Source organism: Aegilops tauschii, chromosome 2 (genome assembly GCF_002575655.3).
Source record: "Aegilops tauschii subsp. strangulata cultivar AL8/78 chromosome 2, Aet v6.0, whole genome shotgun sequence".
Taxonomy (NCBI): Eukaryota; Viridiplantae; Streptophyta; class Magnoliopsida; order Poales; family Poaceae; genus Aegilops; species Aegilops tauschii.
In genome coordinates this window covers 569,856,335-569,875,796 of record NC_053036.3, presented here as the reverse complement: position 1 = coordinate 569,875,796, position 19,462 = coordinate 569,856,335, and the positions used below count along the sequence as shown (strand labels likewise).

The 19,462-nt window shown below is 45.3% G+C and overlaps 1 protein-coding gene and 1 pseudogene across 1 annotated transcript; one reads left to right on the top strand and one right to left on the bottom strand.

The window, feature by feature from the left end:
• The window catches only part of LOC109734291 (very-long-chain aldehyde decarbonylase GL1-6-like), a 70,976-nt pseudogene extending 54,297 nt beyond the window's left edge, over window positions 1-16,679 (top strand).
• A 402-nt stretch (window positions 16,680-17,081) lies between these two features.
• LOC109734079 (uncharacterized) lies at window positions 17,082-18,407 on the bottom strand. The gene is made up of 2 exons (XM_020293311.4): window positions 18,140-18,407; window positions 17,082-17,747 (listed from the first exon to the last, which is right to left on the bottom strand). Exon 2 carries the CDS (start codon window positions 17,725-17,727, stop codon window positions 17,329-17,331), a length of 399 nt encoding a protein of 132 aa, XP_020148900.1. The 5' UTR covers window positions 17,728-17,747; window positions 18,140-18,407; the 3' UTR covers window positions 17,082-17,328.
• Between the last annotated feature and the right edge of the window lie 1,055 nt (window positions 18,408-19,462).

Here is a 19,462-nt window from a genome sequence, read left to right as displayed (position 1 = left end):
GCAATTCTAGCAGTCTCATCACAAAAGTAAATAACATGCCCATCAATATTATCAGCCAAGAGATCTTTAACCATAGCAACATTAGGTTCACCTTTAACTTGCTCAGGAGGTTTGTGTGTCCTAATATTACTTTTGTTGACTACAGTTGAAGCTTTAGCATGATCCTTTATCCTAATAGGAAAAGGTGGTTTCTCAACATAAGCAGTAGGAACAATAGGATCATTATAAGTGATAGTCTTTTCTTCAACTTTAATAGGTGCAACTACTTTTACTTCGATGGGAGGATTATATTTAAACCACTTCTCCTTAGGGAGATCAATATGAGCAGCAAAAGATTCACAAAAAGAAGCTACTATCTCAGAGTCAAGTCAATATTTAGTGCTAAATTTACGGAAAACATCGGTATCCATAAAAGATTTAGCACAATCAAACTTAGATGTTATACCTGACTCCTTACCTTCGTCGAGATCCCAATCTTCAGAGTTGCATTTAATTCTTTCCAATAAATCCCACTTGAATTCAATAGTCTTCATCATAAAAGAACCAGTACAAGAAGTATCGGGCATGGAGTGATTGTTGTCAGAAAGCCAAGCATAAATTTTTTGAATAATCATTTCTCTTGAGAGTTCATGATTGGGGCATGAATATAACATTGACTTAAGCCTCCCCCAAGCTTGAGAGATGCTTTCTCCTTCGCAAGGCCAAAAACTATATATATAATTACGATCACGATGAACAAGATGCATAGGATAAAACTTCTGATGGAATTCCAATTTCAACCGTTTGTAGTCCCATGATCCCATATCATCACATAGCCTATACCATGTCAATGCATCTCCCTTCAAAGATAAAGGGAAGACCTTCTTCTTGATAACATCATCGGGCATACCTGCAAGCTTAAATAATCCACAAACTTCATCCACATAAATTAGGTGTAAATCGGAATGCAGTGTTCCATCTCCTGCAAAAGGATTAGCTAGCAGTTTCTCTATCATACCCGAAGGAATTTCAAAGTAGACATTTTCATTTTCAGTAGGTTCAGTAGTTTGAGGAGCAACTCTTTGCTCTACTGGTCGAGGTGAAGATACCCCTAACAAGCCCCTCAAAGGATTACTTTCCATAGTAACAAGTGACAGTAAATTTCAGCACACTATATAAATTTTTCCTTACCAAATTCCACCTACCAAAGGTGCTTCACTCCCCGGCAACGGCGCCAGAAAAGAGTCTTGATGACCCACAAGTATAGGGGATCTATCATAGTCCTTTCGATAAGTAAGAGTGTCGAACCCAACGAGGAGCAGAAGGAAATGATAAGCGGTTTTCAGCAAGGTATTCTCTGCAAGCACTGAAATTATCGGTAACAGATAGTTTTATGATAAGGTAATTGGTAATGAGTAACAAGTAAAAAGTGTAAATAAAGTGCAGAAAGATGGCCCAATCCTTTTTGTAGCAAAGGACAAGCCTGGACAAACTCTTATATGAAGGAAAACGCTCCCGAGGACACATGGGAATTATCGTCAAGCTAATTTTCATCACGTTCATATGATTCGCGTTCGGTACTTTGATAATTTGATATGTGGGTGGACCGGTGCTTGGGTGCTGTCCTTACTTGGACAAACATCCCACTTATGATTAACTCCTATTGCAAGCATCCGCAACTACAAAAGAAGTATTAAGGTAAACCTAACCATAGCATGAAACATATGGATCCAAATCAGTCCCTTACGAAGCAACGCATAAACTAGGGTTTAAGCTTCTGTCACTCTAGCAACCCATCATCTACTTATTACTTCCCAATGCCTTCCTCTAGGCCCAAACAACGGTGGAGTGTCATGTAGTCGACGTTCACATAACACCACTAGAGGAGAGACAACATACATCTCATCAAAATATCGAACGAATACCAAATTCACATGACTACTAATAGCAAGACTTCTCCCATGTCCTCAGGAACAAACGTAACTACTCACAAAGCATATTCATGTTCATAATCAGAGGAGTATTAATATGCATATAGGATCTGAACATATGATCTTCCACCAAATAAACCAACTAGCATCAACTACAAGGAGTAATCAACACTACTAGCAACCTACAGGTACCAATCCCAGACTTGGAGACAAAGATTGGATACAAGAGATGAACTAGGGTTTTAGAGGAGATGGTGCTGGTGAAGATGTTGATGGAGATTGGCCCCCTCCCGATGAGAGGAGCGTTGGTGATGACGATGGCGATGATTTCCCCCTCCCGGAGGGAAGTGTCCTCGGCAGAACAGCTCCGCCAAAGCCCTAGATTGGTTCCGCCAAGGTTCCGCCTCGTGGCGGCGGAGTCTCGTCCCGAAAGCTTGCTTATGATTTTTCCTCGGACGAAAGACTTCATATAGCAGAAGATGGGCACCGGAGGGCCACCAGGGGGCCCACGAGGCAGGGGGCGCGCCTCCCACCCTCGTGGCCAGGGTGTGGGCCCCCTCTGGTATTTTCTTCGCTCAGTATTTTTTATTATTTACAAAAATAACTTCCGTGGAGTTTTAGAACTTTTGGAGTTGTGTAGAATAGGTCTCTAATATTTGCTCCTTTTCCAGCCCAGAATTCCAGCTGCCGGCATTCTCCCTCTTTATGTAAACCTTGTAAAATAAGAGAGAATAGGCATAAGTATTGTGACATAATGTGTAATAACAGCCCATAATGCAATAAATATCGATATAAAAGCATGATGCAAAATGGACGTATCACTCAGCCATAGGTTCTATCATGTATGCTATGTTGTGTACCAGACCTAATGTGTGCCTTGCTATAAGTTTGGCAGGAGGTACCAAAGTAATCCAGGAGTGGGTCACTGGACAGCAGTCAATAACATCCTGAAGTACCTGAAAAGGACTAAGGATATGTTTCTCGTTTATGGAGGTGACAAAGAGCTCGTCGTAAATGGTTACGTCGATGCTAGTTTTGACACTGATCCGGATGACTCTAAGTAACAAACCGGATACGTATTTATATTGAATGGTGGTGCTGTCAGTTGGTGCAGTTCCAAGCAGAGCGTCGTGGCGGGATCTACGTGTGAAGTGGAGTACATAGCTGCTTCGGAGGCAGCAAATGAAGGAGTCTAGATGAAGGAGTTCATATCCGATCTAGGTGTAATACCTAGTGTATCGGGTCCAATGAAAATCTTTTGTGACAATACTGGAGCAATTGCCTTAGCAAAGGAACACATCAAGAGACGCTTCAACTCCATCCGTGATCAAGTCAAGGAGGGAGACATTGAGATTTGCAAAATACATACGGATCTGAATGTAGCAGGCCCATTGACTAAGCCTCTTCCACTAGCAAAACATGATCAGCACCAAGACTCCATGGGTGTTAGAATCATTACAATGTAATCTAGATTATTGACTCTAGCGCAAGTGGGAGACTGAAGGAAATATGCCCTAGAAGCAATAATAAAGTTATGCTTTTATATTTCCTTATTCATGACAAATGTTTATTATTCATGCTTGAATTGTATTCATCGGAAACCTAAATACATGTGTGAATACATAGACAAACACTATGTCCCTAGTGAGCCTCTACTTGACTAGCTCGTTGATCAAAGATGGTTAAGGTTTCCTGACCATGGATATGAGCTGTCATTTGATAACGGGATCAGATCATTAGGAGAATGATGTGATGGACAAGGCCCATCCATTAGCTTAGCATTATGATCGTTCAGTTTTATTGCTATTGCTTTCTTCATGTCAAATACATATTCCTTCGACTATGGGATTATGCAACTCCAAGATACTAGAGGAATGCCTTATGTGCTATCAAACGTCACAACGTAACTGCGTGATTATAAAGATGCTCTAAAGGTATCTCCGGAGGTGTTTGTTGATTTGGCATAGATCGAGATTAGGATTTGTCACTCCAAGTATTGGAGAGGTATCTCTGGGCCCTCTCGGTAATACACATCATAAGCTTGCAAGCAAACGACTAAGGAGTTGGCCACGAGGTGATGTATTATGGAACTAGTAAAGAGACTTGCCGGTAACGAGATTGGACTAGGTATGAAGATACCGACGATCGGATCTCGGGCAAGTAACATACCGATGGACAAAGGGAATAACGTATGTTGTCATAACGGTTCGACCGATAAAGATCTTCGTAGAATATGTAGGAGCCAACATGAGCATCCAGGTTACGCTATTGGTTATTGACCGGAGAGGTATCTCGGTCATGTCTACATAGTTCTCGAACCCGTAGGGTCCGCACGCTTAACGTTCGATGACGATATTGTATTATGTGAGTTATGTGATTTGGTGACCGAATGTTGTTCGGAGTCTCGGATGAGATCACGGACATGACGAGGAGTCTCGAAATGGTCGAGAGGTAAAGATTGATATATAGGACGATAGTATCCAGACACCGGAAGTGTTCCGGAGGGTACAGGGTACATATCAGGTCACCGGAAGGGGTTCCGGGCACCCCCGACAAAAGATTACACACTCGGTCACCAAGAGGGGAAACGCACCAGCCACCAGGGGCTGGTGCGCCCCCCATATGGGCCGAACCAAGGGGAGAAGGAAATAGGGGAAGAGAAAGGAAAGGGGGGATTCGGCCTCCCCCTTCCCTTTCTCCCCCCTCATCTTTCCTTCCCCTGCGGTAAATAAGGAAGGGGGCGCCGGCCTAGGAGGAACCCAAGTAGGATTTGGTCCTACTTGGGGTGCCTCCTGGCCTCTCCCCTCTCCCTCCCACTTATATATGTGTGGGGGTACCTCTAGCACACACCAGACAATTGCCTAGCCATGTGCGGCGCCCCCCTCCATAGTTTACACACTCGGTCATATCTTTGTGGTGCTTAGGCGAAGCCCTGGGAGGATCACTTCACCATCACCACGCCGTCGTGCTGACGGAACTCATCTACTACCTCGACGTCTTGCTGGATCAAGAAGGCGAGGGACGTCACTGAGCTGAACGTGTGCAGAACTCGGAGGTGCCGTGCGTTCGGTACTTGATCGGTCGGAGCTAGAAGAAGTTCGACTACATCAACCGCGTTGTCAAACGCTTCCGCTTACGTTCTACGAGGGTACGTAGACACACTCTCCCCCTCGTTGCTATGCATCTCCATGGATAGATCAATGCGTGTGCGTAGAATTTTTTTTGTTTTCCATGCAACGTTTCCCAACATCATGCACACAAGATAATCTTTTTATAACCTCTTGGGAAGGATTTAATCCAATTTACCATTAGGTCACTAAGACTAACAGGAACTGTTGGCATGCCAAAAGCACATGTCACTACTTGCCAGATCAATTTGGACAAAGCGCAATCAAAGAACAAATGGTCAATGCTTTCTTTAGCACCACAAAAGTGGCATTCCACATTCTCTGTCTATCCTCTTGTTAACATGTGATCTTTGGTTGGAATGCTATTTTTAAGCATCAGTCATAGAAAACCTTAATTTTGTTGGGGGTTTTGAGTTTCCTAATAGCTCTATATCCAACCAACCACTCAACTGCCAACCAAAGATATGAATCTCTCACACCAAACTTATTCTTGTCATTCAAAGGATGGTCCACTCTATCCTGACACTCACTCAATTCTTTCCAGAAACCAATCTTCTCATATCCTCCCATTGAATAACAGTCTCCCCAGGGAGAGTTCTTCTAAAATCAAGCACATCCGATCCATTCCTCATCACATATTGAACAATAACCAACTTGTTGAAAGATATACTATATAATCTAGGGAAGCTTTCAGCCAGAAATTTATGTCCTAGCCATTTATCTTTCCAAAGATTGTCTTGGCACCATTTCCAACAACCTTCTTAGCCAAAGCTTGAAATACATGATTCACATCTATCAAAGTTTGCTAGAAATGTGAAGCACCATCTCTAGTTTTCAAACAAGTAAGGGTTGTCTGAACAAATACTTTTTACTGAGCATTGTTGGGGAACGTAGTAATTTCAAAAAAAATCCTACGCACACGCAAGATCATGGTGATGCATAGCAACGAGAGGGGAGAGTGTTGTCCACGTACCCTCGTAGACCGAAAGCGGAAGCGTTAACACAACGCGGTTGATGTAGTCGTACGTCTTCACGATCCGACCGATCAAGTACCGAACGCACGGCACCTCCGAGTTCAGAACACGTTCAGCTCGATGACGTCCCTTGAACTCCGATCCAGCCGAGTGTTGAGGGAGAGTTTCGTCAACGCGACGGCGTGGTGACGATGATGATGTTCTACCGATGCAGGGCTTCGCCTAAGCACCGCTACGATATTATCGAGGTGTAATATGGTGGAGGGGGGCACCGCACACGGCTAAGAGATCAATAGATCAATTGTTGTGTCACTGGGGTGCCCCCCTGCCCTCGTATATAAAGGAGCAAGGGGGAGGCCGCCGGCCAAGGAGGAGGGCGCGCCAAGGGGGGAGTCCTACTCTCACCGGGAGTAGGACTCCTCCTTTCCTTGTTGGAATAGGAGAAGGGAAGGGAGAACGAGAAAGAAAGAAGGGGGCGCCCCCCCTCCCTAGTCCAATTCGGACTAGTCCATGGGGAGGGGTGCGGCCACCCTTTGGGGCCTTTCTCTCCTTTCCCGTATGGCCCATTAAGGCCCAATACGAATTCCCGTAACTCTCCGGTACTCCGAAAAATACCCGAATCACTCGGAACCTTTCCGAAGTCCGAATATAGTCGTCCAATATATCGATCTTTACGTCTCGGCCATTTCGAGACTCCTCGTCATGTCCCCGATCTCATCCGGGACTCCGAACTCCTTCGGTACATCAAAACACATAAACTCATAATATAACTGTCATCGTAACGTTAAGCGTGCGGCCCCTACGGGTTCGAGAACTATGTAGACATGACCGAGACACCTCTCCGGTCAATAACCAATAGTGGAACCTGGATGCTCATATTGGTTCCCACATATTCTACGAAGATCTTTATCGGTCAGACCGCATAACAACATAAGTTGTTCCCTTTGTCATCGGTATGTTACTTGCCCGAGATTCGATCGTCGGTATCTCGATACCTAGTTCAATCTCGTTACCGGCAAGTCTCTTTACTCGTTCCGTAATACATCATCCCGCAACTAGCTCATTAGTTATAATGCTTGCAAGGCTTATAGTGATGTGTATTACTGAGTGGGCCCAGAGATACCTCTCCGACAATCGGAGTGACAAATCCTAATCTTGAAATACGCCAACCCAACAAGTACCTTTGGAGACACCTGTAGAGCACCTTTATAATCACCCAGTTACGTTGTGACGTTTGGTAGCACACAAAGTGTTCCTCCGGTAAACGGGAGTTGCATAATCTCATAGTCATAGGAACATGTATAAGTCATGAAGAAAGCAATAGCAACATACTAAACGATCGAGTGCTAAGCTAACGGAATGGGTCAAGTAAATCACATCATTCTCCTAATGATGTGATCCCGTTAATCAAATGACAACTCATGTATATGGCTAGGAAACATAACCATCTTTGATCAACGAGCTAGTCAAGTAGAGGCATACTAGTGACACTCTGTTTGTCTATGTATTCACACATGTATCAAGTTTCCGGTTAATACAATTCTAGCATGAATAATAAACATTTATCATGATATAAGGAAATAAATAATAACTTTATTATTGCCTCTAGGGCATATTTCCTTCAGTCTCTCACTTGCACTAGAGTCAATAATCTAGTTCACATCGCCATGTGATTTAACATCAATAGTTCACATCACCATGTGATTAACACCCATAGTTCACATCGTCATGTGACCAATACCCAAAGGGTTTACTAGAGTCAATAATCTAATTCACATCGCTATGTGATTAACACCCAAAGAGTACTAAGGTGTGATCATGTTTTGCTTGTGAGATAATTTTAGTCACCGGGTCTATCACATTCAGATCCGTATGTATTTTGCAAATTTCTATGTCTACAATGCTCTGCACGGAGCTACTCTAGCTAATTGCTCCCACTTTCAATATGTATCTAGACCGAGACTTAGAGTCATCTAGATTAGTGTCAAAACTTGCATCAACGTAACCCTTTACGACGAACCTTTTGTCACTTCCATAATCGAGAAACATATCCTTATTCCACTAAGGATAATTTTGACCGCTGTCCAGTGATCTACTCCTAGATCACTATTGTACTCCCTTGCCAAAATTAGTGTAGGGTATACAATAGATCTGGTACACAGCATGGCATACTTTATAGAACCTATGGCCAAGGCATAGGGAATGACTTTCGTTCTTTTTCTATCTTCTGCCGTGGTCGGGCTTTGAGTCTTACTAAAATTTCACACCTTGTAACACAGGCAAGAAACTCTTTCTTTGACTGTTCCATTTTGAACCACTTCAAAATCTTGTTAAGGTATGTACTCATTGAAAAAACTTATCAAGCGTCTTGATCTATCTCTATAGATCTTGATGCTCGATATGTAAGCAGCTTCACCGAGGTCTTTCTTTGAAAAACTCCTTTCAAACACTCCTTTATGCTTTGCAGAATAATTCTACATTATTTCCGATCAACAATATGTCATTCACATATACTTATCAGAAATGTTGTAGTGCTCCCACTCACTTTCTTGTAAATACAGGCTTCACCGCAAGTCTGTATAAAACTATATCCTTTGATCAACTTATCAAAGCGTATATTCCAACTCCGAGATGCTTGCACCAGTCCATAGATGGATCGCTGGAGCTTGCATATTTTGTTATCACTTTTAGGATTGACAAAACCTCCTGGTTGCATCATATACAACTCTTCTTTAATAAATCCATTAAGGAATACAGTTTTGTTTATCCATTTGCCAGATTTCATAAAATGCGGCAATTGCTAACATGATTCGGACAGACTTAAGCATCGCTGCGAGTGAGAAAATCTCATCGTATTCAACACTTTGAACTTTGTCAAAAACCTTTTTCCGACAAGTCTAGCTTTGTAGATAGTAACACTACTATCAACGTCCGTCTTCCTCTTGAAGATCCATTTATTTTTTATGGCTCGCCGATCATTGGGCAAGTCAATCAAAGTCCATACTTTGTTCTCATACATGGATCCCATCTCAGATTTCATGGCCTCAAGCCATTTTGCGGAATCTGGGCTCACCATCGCTTCTTCATAGTTCGTAGGTTCATCATGGTCTAGTAACATAACCTCCAGAACAGGGTTACCGTACCACTCTGGTGCGGATCTTACTCTGGTTGACCTACGAGGTTCAGTAACAACTTGATCTGAAGTTTCATGATCATCATCATTAACTTCCTCACTAATTGGTGTAGGTGTCACAGGAACCGGTTTCTGTGATGAACTACTTTCCAATAAGCGATGAGGTACAGTTACCTCATCAAGTTCTACTTTCCTCCCACTCACTTCTTTCGAGAGAAACTCCTTCTCTAGAAAGGATCCATTCTTAGCAACGAATGTCTTTCCTTCGGATCTGTGATAGAAGGTGTACCCAACTGTCTCCTTTGGGTATCCTATGAAGACACGTTTCTCCGATTTGGGTTTGAGCTTATCAGGATGAAACTTTTTCACATAAGCATCGCAACCCCAAACTTTAAGAAACGACAACTTTGCTTTCTTGCCAAACCACAGTTCATAAGATGTCGTCTCAACGGATTTAGATGGTACCTTATTTAACGTGAATGTAGCTGTCTCTAATGCATAACCCTAAAACGATAGTGGTAGATCGGTAAGAGACATCATATATTGCACCATATCTAATAAAGTACGGTTACGATGTTCGGACACACCATTACACTGTGGTGTTCCAGGTGGCGTGAGTAGTGAAACTATTTCACATTGTTTTTACTGAAGGCCAAACTCATAACTCAAATACTCTTCTCCATGATCAGATCGTAGAAACTTTATTTTCTTGTTACGATGATTTCCCGCTTCACTCTGGAATTATATGAACTTTTCAAATGTTTCAGACTTCTGTTTCATTAAGAAGATATACCCATATCTGCTCAAATCATCTGTGAAGGTCAGAAAATAATGATACCTGCTACGAGCCTCAATATTCATCGGACCACATACATCTGTATGTATGATTTCCAACAAATGTGTTGCTCTCTCCATAGTTCCGGAGAACGGTGTTTTAGTCATCTTGCCCATGAGGCACGGTTCGCAAGCATCAAGTGATTCATAATCAAGTGATTCCAAAATCCCATCAATATGGAGTTTCTTCATGCGCTTTACACCAATATGACCTAAACGGCAGTGCCACAAATAAGTTGCACTATCATTATTAACTTTGCATCTTTTGACTTCATTATTATGAATATGTGTATCACTACGATCGAGATCCAACAAACCATTTTATTGGGTGTATGACCATAGAAGGTTTTATTCATGTAAACAGAACAACAATTATTCTCTAATTTAAATGAATAACCGTATTGCAACAAACATGATCAAATCATATACATGCTCAACGCAAACACCAAATAATACTTATTTAGTTTCAACAGTAATCCCGAAAGTATAGGGAGTGTGCGATGATGATCATATCAATCTTGGAACTACTTCCAACACACATCGTCACTTCATCCTTAACTAGTTTCTGTTCATTATGCAACTCCCGTTTCGAGTTACTACTCTTTAGCAACTGAGCCAGTATCAAATACCGAGGGGTTGCTATAAACACTAGTAAAGTACACATCAATAACATGTATATCCAATATACCTTTGTTCACTTTGCCATCCTTCTTATCCACCAAATACTTGGGGTAGTTCCGCTTCCAGTGACCAGTCCCTTTGCAGTAGAAGCACTTAGTCTCAGGCTTAGGACCAGACTTAGGCTTCTTCACTTGAGCAGCAACTTGCTTGCCGTTCTTCTTGAAGTTCCCCTTCTTCCCTTTGCCCTTTTCTTGAAACTAGTGGTCTCGTCAACCATCAACACTTGATGTTTTTCTTGATTTCTACCTTCGTCGATTTCAGCATCACGAAGAGCTCGGGAATTACTTTCGTCATCCCTTGCATACTATAGTTCATCATGAAGTTCTACTAACTTGGTGATGGTGACTAGAGAATTCTGTCAATCACTATTTTATCTGGAAGATTAACTCCCACTTGATTCAAGCGATTGTAGTACCCAGACAATCTGAGCACATGCTCATTGCTTGAGCTATTCTCCTCCATCTTTTAGCTATAGAACTTGTTGGAGACTTCATATCTCTCAACTCGGGTATTTGCTTGAAATATAAACTTCAACTCCTGGAACATCTCATATGGTCCATGACGTTCAAAACGTCTTTGAAGTCCCGATTCTAAGCCGTTAAGCATGGTGCACTAAACTATCAAGTAGTCATCATATTGAGCTAGCCAAACGTTCATAACGTCTGCATCTGCTCCTGCAATAGGTCTGTCACCTAGCGGTGCATCAAGGACATAATTTTTCTGTGAAGCAATGAGGATAATCCTCAGATCACGGATCCAATCCGCATCTTTGCTACTAACATCTTTCAACATAATTTTTCTCTAGGAACATATCAAAAATAAACATAGGGAAGCAACAACGCGAGCTATTGATCTACAACATAATTTGCAAAATACTATCAGGACTAAGTTCATGATAAATTTAAGTTCTATTAATCATATTACTTAAGAACTCCCACTTAGATAGACATCTCTCTAATCATCTAAGTGATTACGTGATCCAAATCAACTAAACCATAACCGATCATCACGTGAAATGGAGTAGTTTTCAATGGTGAACATCACTATGTTGATCATATCTACTATATGATTCACGCTCGACCTTTCGGTCTCAGTGTTCCGAGGCCATATCTGCATATGCTAGGCTCGTCAAGTTTAACCTGAGTATTCCGCGTGTGCAACTATTTTGCACCCGTTGTATTTGAACGTAGAGCCTATCACACCCGATCATCACGTGGTGTCTCAGCACAAAGAACTTTCGCAACGGTGCATACTCAGGGAGAACACTTTTATCTTGAAGTTTTAGTGAGAGATCATCTTATAATGCTACCGTCAAACAAAGCAAGATAAGATGCATAAAAGATAAACATCACATGCAATCAATATAAGTGATATGATATGGCCATCATCATCTTGTGCTTGTGATCTCCATCTCCGAAGCACCGTCATGATCACCATCGTCACCGGCACGACACCTTGATCTCCATCGTAGCATCGTTGTCGTCTCGCCAACTATTTCTTTTACGACTATCGCTACCGCTTAGTGATAAAGTAAAACAATTACATGAGCGACAACCATATGGCTCCTGCCAGTTGCCGATAACTTGGTTACAAAACATGATCATCTCATACAATAAAATATAGCATCATGTCTTGACCATATCACATCATAACATGCCCTGCAAAAACAAGTTAGACGTCCTTTACTTTGTTGTTGCAAGTTTTACGTGGCTGCTACGGGCTTAGCAAGAACCGTTCTTACCTACGCATCAAAACCACAACGATAGTTTGTCAAGTTGGTGTTGTTTTAACCTTCGCAAGGACCGGGCGTAGCCACACTCGGTTCAACTAAAGTGAGAGAGACAGACACCCGCCAGTCACCTTTAAGCAACGAGTGCTCGCAACGGTGAAACCGGTCTCGCGTAAGCGTACGCGTAATGTTGGTCCGGGCCGCTTCATCTCACAATACCGCTGAACCAAAGTATGGCATGCTGGTAAGTAGTATGACTTATATCGCCCACAACTCACTTGTGTTCTACTCGTGCATAACATCAACGCATAAAAACAGGCTCGGATGCCATTGTTGGGGAACGTAGTAATTTCAAAAAAATTCCTACGCACACGCAAGATCATGGTGATGCATAGCAACGAGAGGGGAGAGTGTTGTCCACGTACCCTCGTAGACCGAAAGCGGAAGCGTTAACACAACGCGGTTGATGTAGTCGTACGTCTTCACGATCCGACCGATCAAGTACCGAACGCACGGCACCTCCGAGTTCAGCACACGTTTAGCTCGATGACGTCCCTCGAACTCCGATCCAGCCGAGTGTTGAGGGAGAGTTTCGTCAGCACGACGGCGTGGTGACGATGATGATGTTCTACCGACGCAGGGCTTCGCCTAAGCACCGCTACGATATTATCGAGGTGTAATATGGTGGAGGGGGGCACCGCACACGGCTAAGAGATCAATAGATCAATTGTTGTGTCACTGGGGTGCCCCCCTGCCCCCGTATATAAAGGAGCAAGGGGGAGGCCGCCGGCCAAGGAGGAGGGCGCGCCAAGGGGGGAGTCCTACTCCCACCGGGAGTAGGACTCCTCCTTTCCTTGTTGGAATAGGAGAAGGGAAGGGAGAAGGAGAAAGAAGGAAGGGGGCGCCCCCCCCCCTCCCTAGTCCAATTCGGACTAGTCCATGGGGAGGGGTGCGGCCACCCTTTGGGGCCTTTCTCTCCTTTCCCGTATGGCCCATTAAGGCCCAATACGAATTCCCGTAACTCTCCGGTACTCCGAAAAATACCCGAATCACTCGGAACCTTTCCGAAGTCCGAATATAGTCGTCCAATATATCGATCTTTACGTCTCGGCCATTTCGAGACTCCTCGTCATGTCCCCGATCTCATCCGGGACTCCGAACTCCTTCGGTACATCAAAACACATAAACTCATAATATAACTGTCATCGTAACGTTAAGCGTGCGGACCCTACGAGTTCGAGAACTATGTAGACATGACCGAGACACCTCTCCGGTCAATAACCAATAGCGGAACCTGGATGCTCATATTGGTTCCCACATATTCTACGAAGATCTTTATCGGTCAGACCGCATAACAACATACGTTGTTCCCTTTGTCATCGGTATGTTACTTGCCCGAGATTCGATCGTCGGTATCTCGATACCTAGTTCAATCTCGTTACCGGCAAGTCTCTTTACTCGTTCCGTAATACATCATCCCGCAACTAACTCATTAGTTACAATGCTTGCAAGGCTTATAGTGATGTGTATTACTGAGTGGGCCCAGAGATACCTCTCCGACAATCGGAGTGACAAATCCTAATCTTGAAATACGCCAACCCAACAAGTACCTTTGGAGACACCTTTATAATCACCCAGTTACGTTGTGACGTTTGGTAGCACACAAAGTGTTCCTCCGGTAAACGGGATTTGCATAATCTCATAGTCATAGGAACATGTATAAGTCATGAAGAAAGCAATAGCAACATACTAAACGATCGAGTGCTAAGCTAACGGAATGGGTCAAGTAAATCACATCATTCTCCTAATGATGTGATCCCGTTAATCAAATGACAACTCATGTCTATGGCTAGGAAACATAACCATCTTTGATCAACGAGCTAGTCAAGTAGAGGCATACTAGTGACACTCTGTTTGTCTATGTATTCACACATGTATATAGTTTCCGGTTAATACAATTCTAGCATGAATAATAAACATTTATCATGATATAAGGAAATAAATAATAACTTTATTATTGCCTCTAGGGCATATTTCCTTCAAGCATATCTTGCCACAATGCATTAGTGTTTTGCAATTTCCAAAGCATTTCATTAGCAGAGATTGATTTATGATCTCCAGATCAGGAACCCCTAAGCCACCGTAGCTCTTAGGTATGCAAACTGTAGGCCAATTCATCATATGGTACTTTCTAATATCACTAGACTCCTGGCACACCATTCTAGCTCTACTGGAATCCATGCTTTTTAGTACACCTTTAGGAGTTTCCAAGAAGGAAAGCATGAACAAAAGTATGCTGCTTAAGCAGGAACTAACCAGGGTCACTCTGTCACCAATTGATAGAAGATTTCCTTTCTTGCCAGACATTTTTTGCAGATTTTCTCATCCACTGGCTCCGATTCAGCATTGCTGAGTCTTTTTTGCATCAACAGGAATCCCAAGATATTTCACACGAAGTTATTCAACCTTACAAGTAAAAGATCTCACAGTATCAACTTCCCTTCAGACAACATCTCCAAACAGAAATCTTCACTGTTATGAAAGTTGATCCATCAACTTGTTCAAAGATACACAGGACAAATTTAAGTTTCCTAGCATTTTCCAAATTATCCTAAAAAGGAAGATAGTATACTTTGCGTATTGTAGTAGAACTAGTCCTCCATCAACAAGATTATGTACTAATTCAATGATCAGACCATTCTATTGAGCCTTCTTCTTCTTCAAGGTTAACCCATCAACTATGACATTAAAAAGAAGTGGGGATAAAGGGTCTCCTAGCCTTACTCCTTTAAAAGAGGGGAAGTAGGGGCCCACATAATCATTCACCATGATGCCAAGTTAGCAACCCTTCCCCTCCTCACCAGTTTCATGATCCAATCACACCAAACATAACCAAAACCTTTAGCTTGCATCATCTGATATTTAAAAGGCCATTTCACTTTGTCATATGCCTTCTCAAATTATATCTTTAGCAAAACACGAGACTTTTTCTTGGATTGCACTTCATGAACAGTCTAATGACGCAACACCACTCCCTCCATGATATATCATTCCTTTACAAAGCAGTCTGAGTTGTTGAAATCCATCAATAACTAAACTTAGCCACTCGAGCATGCGCACGGGCGGCGAAAGTACGACCAGCGGCGCTTGTCGTATCGTCCACAAACTAGGTGTCCGAGTGGGGGAGGGGGGTCCTCCGCGTTAGCCTAGGTCGTAGCGGAGGTCGTTGAACAACTAAGCACGATGGCATCAGATCTCCTCCAACCGCGTATGACCGGAGCCGGAATGGCCGTCACTGGAACCCTTTCCGGGTTCAAATGACAGTCGTTCGGTATGTGCATGTCAGGCCAGGGCACGGGGATGGCATGCTGCCAGTAGTACGCGCACCGGTCGACGGGCACGTAAACACGGTTGCGTGCCGGCGGCGTCATTGTGAAGGTGGGCCGTGTGGGGCTGCTCCGAGGAGAAGCAGGCCTCGTGGTAGTGCTTCTTGGACTTCATGGGGGCCCACTTCCATGACATTTTTGCGCCAGTAGTGAGCGGTGGCGTCGACTAAGTTTGGTTGTCGGCCGTCAAGGGGCAGAGGAAGGAAGAAGAGTGGATAGGGAAGGGATGCCCCGAGCATGCTTGTGTTTAAAAGGGATGGCTCGTGGTGGTTGGATCACTGACATGTGGGGCCAGGGCGGACACCGACCAGAAGTGTGGCGTGTCCGTCTACTGTGCGTGTGGACGCAAAACCAACCTATATTTATGATGGATTTGTGTCCACACAGACATCAAATGAATAGTTTTGCGAGATGCGTCTATACGTTGGACCATGGTTTTTACCCATGAGGACCCAAACAAACACATCCGAACGAAATGGGTAGTGGTGTTGGAGTTGCCCTATCTTCCTCCAGCAAGTCAGCAACCTTATTCTCACGTGTTCAAAATTTGCCCACATAGCCTAAAAATCTCTCACCCCACAAATATTCACCACATCACGGAAACCTTCCACTTGGGTCTGGTTCTGGAAGGCAACGCCAGCATGCTCCGACGGTTGCGATTCCAGCCGAGGCCGTGAGCTGTGCGACGGCCGACGGGCACGGCGTCGACTGGACCATGGAGCCGCCGGTCCAGCCCTTCCCCCGCATGCTTCCTCCTAGATCTCGTTTGGCAACGCTGCTCTACACGCCCGTGGCGTGCGTCCGTCCACGCCGCAGCCCGGGCCCGGAGCCGGAGGGCAGCGAGAATTCACAAGCAGTACCACATGCACTTTGGTCGGTCGGGTCTGGTTCAGGCTTTCAGTGAGTGCCTGCTCGCTCGTTCCCACTGCGTTTACTTCTCGAGGACCGCGCCTCAGGTGACCACAGAGACTGCACGGCACAGCCCAGGTGACAGACAGGTCTGCGACTGCGAGCTCCATCTCCGTTTTCGTCGTCTTCACACTCCCACGGGCGGCGAAACAGTACTGCTAATGGCGGCTCTGCGCTGCCTGCCATGTTCCAGGGCCGGAAAACGCCGTCCCACATTTGTCACGTTCCCACTGCCGACACCACAAGCTTGCAAATGTTTCTCACTGCAACATAATCGCTTGGAACGTAGCATCCGTCAGTTGGCTTACGTTTCTCCAACAATTAGCCATTAATCATTAGCGGAGTAGGTACTCATAAACCAAACCACAAGTCATAAGAACAACAAAGTGGTGATGAATTCCTAGTGAAATACTCCATTCAAGGTCTAAACATCACAGTAACATGCATGCCAATGAAGCGTTATTTATGTTACAGCGTGCCGCTCCGTACGCAGCTCTCCAAATCCCCATCACACACACACACGAACAGCGGAAGAACGGAAGAAATCATTCATCAAACTAAGCAGACGATTAACTAAACGCAAACCACGACGCTAATGAATTGACGAACACGTCCTACTCAAATCAAGCCGGCTTGGGGCTGGCCTAGCCGAGATGGACCTCGGCCTCGCGCCTCTCGCCGCGCCTGGCGCGCACCACGAAGGCGACGGCGACCGCCACGCCGACCACCGCCAGGGCCGCGACGCCGCAGGCCACACCGGCCGCGACGGCCACGGATCTGCGCGGCGGGGACGAGCGTGGGTTGGTGCTGGTGGTGGTGGTGGGCATCGCCGAGGCAGCCTCCGGCTTGGCGGCCTTGTTGTTGTCCAGCGCCTCCGGGAGCACGGCGGCCTCGGGCTTGGCGCCGAAGAAGGAGGCCATCTCGGGCGTCGCCTCCGTCTTCCCCTCGCTGCCGAAGTCCTCCAGCCCGTGGGACTCCGACCCGACGGCCAGGAGCGCCGCCACGCAGAGCGCCACGAGCAGATCTCGCCGGATGGACGCCATTGCTTCGGTCGCCGATCGAGCTGCCGTTGCGAGAATCAACAGTTAGTGGCTACTAGAAACAGCCTAAATAGCAAACTGTTGCTACGATCTTGAACTGCTCTCTAGACTGATTGAACTGCACGGTGCTGGTACATATATATTTGGAGAAATGCAGAACGATCATGTGGATGTGGCTCGGTGATTCACCAAATGGCCGGACAAAAAGAGCTAAAAGCAACCAAAGAAGAAGAAGAAAAAGTCGCATGCACCGACAGATCTCAGTGTCAATCAACTACAAGCAGGAGCAGCTAGACGACCATGTTCTTTCTGCAGCAGCAGCAGACCATGCTAAACAAACAAAGTGCAGAATTCCACAAAGGAAAAGCTCAACGCGAGGAGATTTCCTCGCTAGCTTTGCACAGCACGAACGTACCTCCGGAGCTTCACGAAAGGATAGTGTGTGTGCGACGGAGAAAGCAGAGAAAAATAGCACTTGTGGCTTGTGAGAGCTCTTGAAGATTCCCGGTATATATAAGAGCTCCTTGGTTTGGTTAGCACGAGTATGGGAGCCTGTGGAGAGCGAGAGGCTCGTGACGTGAGTGAGTGAGTGAGAACCCTATCTAATCAACCGATCACTCACTCACTCACTACCATGCATCGCATGATGCACGTAGATGTGATGTAGGGCTCGTCGTTATTTGGGTGGTGGAGTGAGTGTGAAGCCATTATGATTTTTGACCACTGCCCCGTGCCCGCGGGAAAACAAAGAGGTGGCCGGCCTCCCCCACCATTAGGTAGGCATGTGAGGAAGCCTTTACTTGGTTCACTAACCTCTCTGTCGGCTTGCTTCCACCCACTATTAGGAGAGCAGAGCGCCAGTCTCGTACAGTACCACCGCTAATCCATCCATCCCGTGCCCAGATTCTTTGCTACGGTTACTGTACTCCGTTGTACTTTTCCTCGGTCGCGTAGGGGGCTGTCTATTCTATCCCCCGGTTCACGAGCCGCGCTTCACGGGCAAGCGATCGGCCCTCGTGCAGCGAGCGCAGTGCCCGGTGACCATAATTAGCTCATGCGTCGTCCGCTTCATCATACTACTCCTCGAGGTCAAGTCACGCAACTCATCAGCCGTTCGCCTGCTGGTTGTTGGGCGAGTACGAGCAGGGCCGTCCTCGAGTCCTGAGAGATGTACTGCGACGTGCTAGCGCACATGGACGGTTGATCGCCATTGGCCGGTGACTCTCGATCGATCAGGCGAGTGGTAATTAGCGTTGGATCGGCACGGCGAGGCGGGGAATCTGATGAATGAATACTAGCGTAGTAAGTAGGTCTGGTCCAGTCCAGCGTCCAGTGGAGTGGTAGCTAGCTAGAGGTAGCACGTACAGTATTCGTAGTCGATCGATCCAGCGAGCGACCTGGCAGGACATATGGCGCCGAGTTCATTGGCCGGGCACGCCCTGCATGGGCATGCTGGGGCAGAGCGGTTAGTTGGCAACCCTTGTACACTACTCCCACCTAACCCAATAAAACCATAAAGGTCATCATCACCAGCAAAAGGGGCCTCATCATATGATGCCTGATGCGTGATGCGTGAACCCGCACGATTGGGCACACCTACAGCGGCCGTGGTAAGTGAAACAGTGCACTAGTGTCCATCTCATTATTTGAGTGAACGGATCAGGTCGTTCATGTACACATGAGTACATGACAGTGTCGATGATCTCAGGAAACAGCTCCACTGTCTGTAAAAAAACAT